The following is a 5000-nucleotide window of genomic DNA, read 5'->3' on the forward strand; positions in this document are numbered from 1 at the left end:
ACACACACACACACACACACACACACACACACACACACACACACACACACACACACACACACACACACAAACACAAGGATGTGCACACCTCAACACACGCCTCTATGAGAGAGAGAGTTGGGGAAGAGGAGGCAGAAGGAGGAAGAGGAGGAGGAGGAGGAGGAGTGGGGGATATTGACAGGGGAGTTCTCGCCTTGAACAAGAACACTTCCATAATACCCAAAGACATGGCGAATAAAAAAATAAAAGACAAGGGCGGAAAAAAATGAGGGAGCACAAAAAAAGCCCCAAATGCTGTTCCTGGTACGGCGAGCATATGGCTGTTTGTTGTCACACGCTTTCTCCCTGTCCAATTTACACACAGCTCTCAGAATTAAACGTGTGTGTGTGTGCTTGGCTTTGGATATACCTGAATGATGATGAGGAGGAGGAGGAGGAGGAGGAGGATGTCCAAACGCCGCTAATGGCTGCTGTATAATCCCCTGCCAACTGCACACACCTCCTGACATATGGTCACTCCTCGGCCTCCGCCATTACATAAGCCACACTGTGCAAGAAGGACGGGAGAGAAGGGGGTTGTGGTGAAACATGGTACTTTCTCACACACACACACACACACACACACACACACACACACACACACACACACACACACACACATGCACGCACACACACACACGCTGCACCGGCCTCACTGTTAGCCAGCCTGCTTAGTGCCCTCAGCAGTTTGGGCCTCGCCTGTCACTTTCCTCTCCCTGCGTCCCTTCTCTAGGGGGGGCGGTGGTGAGGGGGGAGGGGGGGGGGGGGGGTGGGGGAGGGGGGGGGGGGGGGGGTTTGTAAAGAATAAATTGAAGAGGACTGATGCTACGGAAGCTTTTGGGATGAAGAGCACAAATGGCCTTGTAGTGCTTCGTGGCAACGTACAGATGGACTCCTCCATTCAATAAGCTTGAGCAGAAGTCTGCCTCCACGCCATGCCAGAATCACAGAGCTTGTTTTGTGTTGTGAAGAGGACAATCTGTTGATGCAACATATTGGTGTTCTTTTCTTTATCTTGGTGAAAGCATTGATCGAGCAGCCGGGGACGTTGGGCCGGTCAGGTTTGAATAATGTGCAACAAATGTTTTTTGGGGGAAAGAAAAAAAAAAAAAAATCTGCTGGTTTCAAAGTGAAGCAAAATGTTGATGACGCCATGTTGCCAGTTTCTGTGCTGCAGTTTGGGGCTAAAGCAACACGTTGAAGCTGCAGACGAGGGACAACTGGCCTGGAACTGCATGAGACTTTAAAGATTTCTTCAGCTGAAACTTTTCACAGAATGAAAACTAGAAAGAAGTTCAGTTTGAGGCTGATGAATCCCACATACTCACACACACACACACACACACACACACTGCAGCACATACTTGTACCTTTGCTTTAAATGCACATTAATTGTCAGGGTTATCTCTCTTTTTACCTGTGGGGGGGGGGGGGGGGGGGGGTCTTCACCGCCCCCAGAGCTCACCTTGCAGAGGAACCTGATACCTGCAAAATATCAGTTTTAGAATGACCGCATGTTACATCATTCGCAGCAGAATTCTGTGTTTGGCCGCAAAAGAAGTGTTTTGTTTTATTTCTCTCATGAGCTTGTTTCAGTCTGATAAAAAAAAACCTAATGAAGGAGAGAAACTGTTGCTTTATAAATGAACACTAACACTCCCAGTTGAATTACTTTTCTCACGTTTCACATCTTAATTTTCTCTGCGTCTATAGGAGGAAAACTCTTGCGTGTATAACTATTTCAATATCAGTAATTAACTAAAATAGTAGAAAATGATGGCAAAGAATCAAATCTGGCTCCTCTCTGGGGGAATATCCAGCAGTAAAGTTTGCATGTTCCCCCTGAATGTTTTCTCTGGTTTTTACAACAAACGAAAATATGCAAATAGAATCAAGTCAATTTAAAGTCTGGAGAGAAAAGCTGAAATAAAAGCGTCAGGAGTGTGTTTTCTCAAGTTTGTCAGAAGCTGCATTGTCCTGAAATCATCAGTCAACAAAAGTAAAAGTAACATTTCACTCCCAGTAAATAGATAGATAGATAGATAGATAGATAGATAGACAGACAGACAGACAGACAGACAGACAGACAGACAGACAGACAGACAGACAGACAGACAGACAGACAGACAGACAGACAGACAGACAGACAGACAGACAGATAGATAGATAGATAGATAGATAGATAGATAGATAGATAGATAGATAGATAGATAGATAGATAGATAGATAGATAGATAGATAGATAGATATAGATAGATAGATAGATAGATAGATAGATAGATAGATAGATAGATAGATAGATAGATAGATGGATAGAACAGTGACATTTCCTGGGTTAAAGTGTTCGATTCCCACTGGAGCTTGCAGAAAAAAATAAAAAATAAATCACTCATGATAATCTAATGTGGCTCAGATAAAAGCATTCACACGTCTCCTCTTTCTGTAACTCAACGTCAAAGCCTTTTATAGCGCAATCGATTGGGGGGGGGGGGGGGGGGGAGAGGCATATATGGAGAGTGAATATAAATATTTGGATCTTCTCGGCTCCTACCATTTTGGCAATATTACATCTCGGCGAGGCTCGCTCGCTCATAAATTTCCATCTCTCCCATCCCTCCTCTCTCACCGCGGTTTCCCACGGGAGGTGCCAGACGGCCAGTAATTTGGTTGTCTTGGCTCGTCTGGAGTAACACCTGCCCCCTCTCTGGGGAGGGACGGAGCCTTTCAGCCAGGGGCGCACATGGAGGCGATACCACTGCCTTTACTGCTGACCACTGCGCTGCACATGTGCAGGGGGAGTTCTCTTCTCTCTCCTCTCTCCTCTCTCCTCTCTCCATTCACCCAGGATGTGTGTGTGTGCTGCTGGCGCCACGGCCCTCCGAATGAAAACCTAATTTTACCGCTTTTTGCGCATGTGATAAATACGTGCGCCTTATTTAAACGCTCGGGAACTTTTACGCACGCGGACACGCGCGTTCACGTGGCCTGACGTCAGAAAAAAGAAAAAAAAAGAAAAAGAATAAATCGATACAACAAATGGATTTCTGTATTTCAGTTTTAATTAAAAATAACACCGGAAAATATGAAAAAGTTTGTCCATTAGAAACCAGCTGTCACGATACCTCTACTACAAAAGATCTGCATAAAGCAACAAGTAGCCTACACAACCCTGAAGAGACAAAAAATCTTTGGATAGAGGATATGTTTTCTCCTTTCGCTAGAAAATTACTTATTGGATTTCCGCAAAATAAATAAAGGTGTTAATTTAAGTCATAATAATAATAATAATTACATCAACACAATGAAGATAATAAATTCCGACTATTTTACAAATAATAATCATTATTTGGTCACAGCAAAAAATAGATAAATAAGAGGTTAAAGTCTAACTTTTTGACATTGTTCTGTCAAATTAATTTAATCCTTTTAGGAGCCCAATTCTTTATTTATTCATTCACTGAGCAACCTCTTAACACAACAGTTTAGGGAAACGAAAACATCGATGGGGAAGCTGTATCCCCATCTTGAAGTGCTTATCGTTGCTATTGATAGACAATAGACATTAAAAGCGAACCAAAGAGGGTGACACACAAAAAAAACAGACATCAAACTGAAAGAAATGACGCCATGGAAAAACAGAAAGTGCCATTAAAAAAGAGCAGAACATCATCACTTTCCAAGTTCAATTTCACAGCCTAAAATATAGAAGCAACAAACATATACATTTATACAAAAAAAGTCAACATAAATAATTAAATAAATATCAACACAATTAAATAAATAATCCCATACACTTTTGAAAAAATGATTAAGGTCACAATTTTATAAGTCATAAGTGGCACTTACGCATTGAATCTTTTTTTTTTTCTTTCCTTCACGGAAAACATCCTCTAAACTAGATCTAAAGCAGCTATCTCGTTTACATCCTTTCGTTTCGTTGTGGAAAATACCCCCCAGTGTTTGTTTTGCGAAGTCGGGAGGGTGAAGAGGCAGAATTATGTTTCTCGTCTTAATTAAATGTGGGGGGGGGGAAATAATGGTTGTAAAGTTTGTGCGAACGCACAGCGTCTGTGGCCCCGTGCACCGCGGCTCTTTTTGGGGGAGATGAACGCCTGCGGGCTCCTGCGTCGCCCCTTCTTCTCACTGTCAATCTCATTATTGCATCCAAAGCCTGCGAGGTCTGGGCGCTTGTTGCTCGTCGTTGAGGCGAAGCTGCGGCTTCTGTTGGGCGCAGTTTGCGCACCGCTGCGTGTCTAAGACTTGCGCTCTGTCCCAGCATCCCGACACAAGACGGTGTGATTTCAGGGAGGGAAGATTCGCCAACTGATTTGAGATTCTTAGAAAGCAGAAACTGCGGACGTTTCTGAGGTCAAAAGAGGATTTGCAGTTCGTGTCACAAGCTGGTGTAACTCTGTTTCCCTCCTGGAGCCGCTACTCACAGGTCAATTATGCAGTTTGACACTTTTTGTAATTAAGAGTCTCTGAAACCCGCAACATTTCAGGACTTTCCGTTTAGTTTTGATTTTTGCCAGATTTCAGCTGGAGAAATACTGCTCACTACATAAATACCTTCCTGCTAACCTTGGCTTACACCCGCCCAGCGTGCGCTCCAGTCCAGCCTCCACCCGACCCCAACTCTGGTAAATGTGTGTGTGTGTGTGCGTGTGTGCGTGTGTGTGTTTGTGTGTGTGTGTGTACATGAGTGCGGCACACGTTCAGACATCCAACACGTGATTGAGATAAGAGATGTAGCATATAGCCAGTCTGAGGATCTCGATCTTGGACAGTTTCTTGTCCGGGGGCAAGGTGGGCAGTAATTTCCTCAGCTCCGCGAAGGCCACGTTGAACGCCTCCACCCGGATCCGCTCCCTGGTGGCGTGGGCCGAGCGGTACTTGGCCGTGGCCCTCCTCCGCCTCCTCTTCTCCTCCCGGCTCAGGGGCTGGTCGGATTTGCACTTGGC

At 44.6% G+C, this 5000-nt stretch overlaps 1 protein-coding gene across 1 annotated transcript in view; it reads right to left on the minus strand.

The window, feature by feature from the left end:
* Positions 1-4754: 4754 nt before the first annotated feature.
* LOC308147499 (helix-loop-helix protein 2-like) overlaps positions 4755-5000 on the minus strand; it is a gene marked incomplete at both ends in the record, with an annotated part of 372 nt that continues 126 nt past the window's right edge. The window contains one exon of the mRNA XM_080519674.1: positions 4755-5000. This exon is cut by the window's right edge and continues 126 nt beyond it. Within this exon, the coding sequence (XP_080375800.1) occupies positions 4755-5000 (246 nt within the window).

This window comes from Blennius ocellaris, assembly GCF_963422515.1.
Source record: "Blennius ocellaris genome assembly, chromosome: 24".
Taxonomy (NCBI): domain Eukaryota; kingdom Metazoa; phylum Chordata; class Actinopteri; order Blenniiformes; family Blenniidae; genus Blennius; species Blennius ocellaris.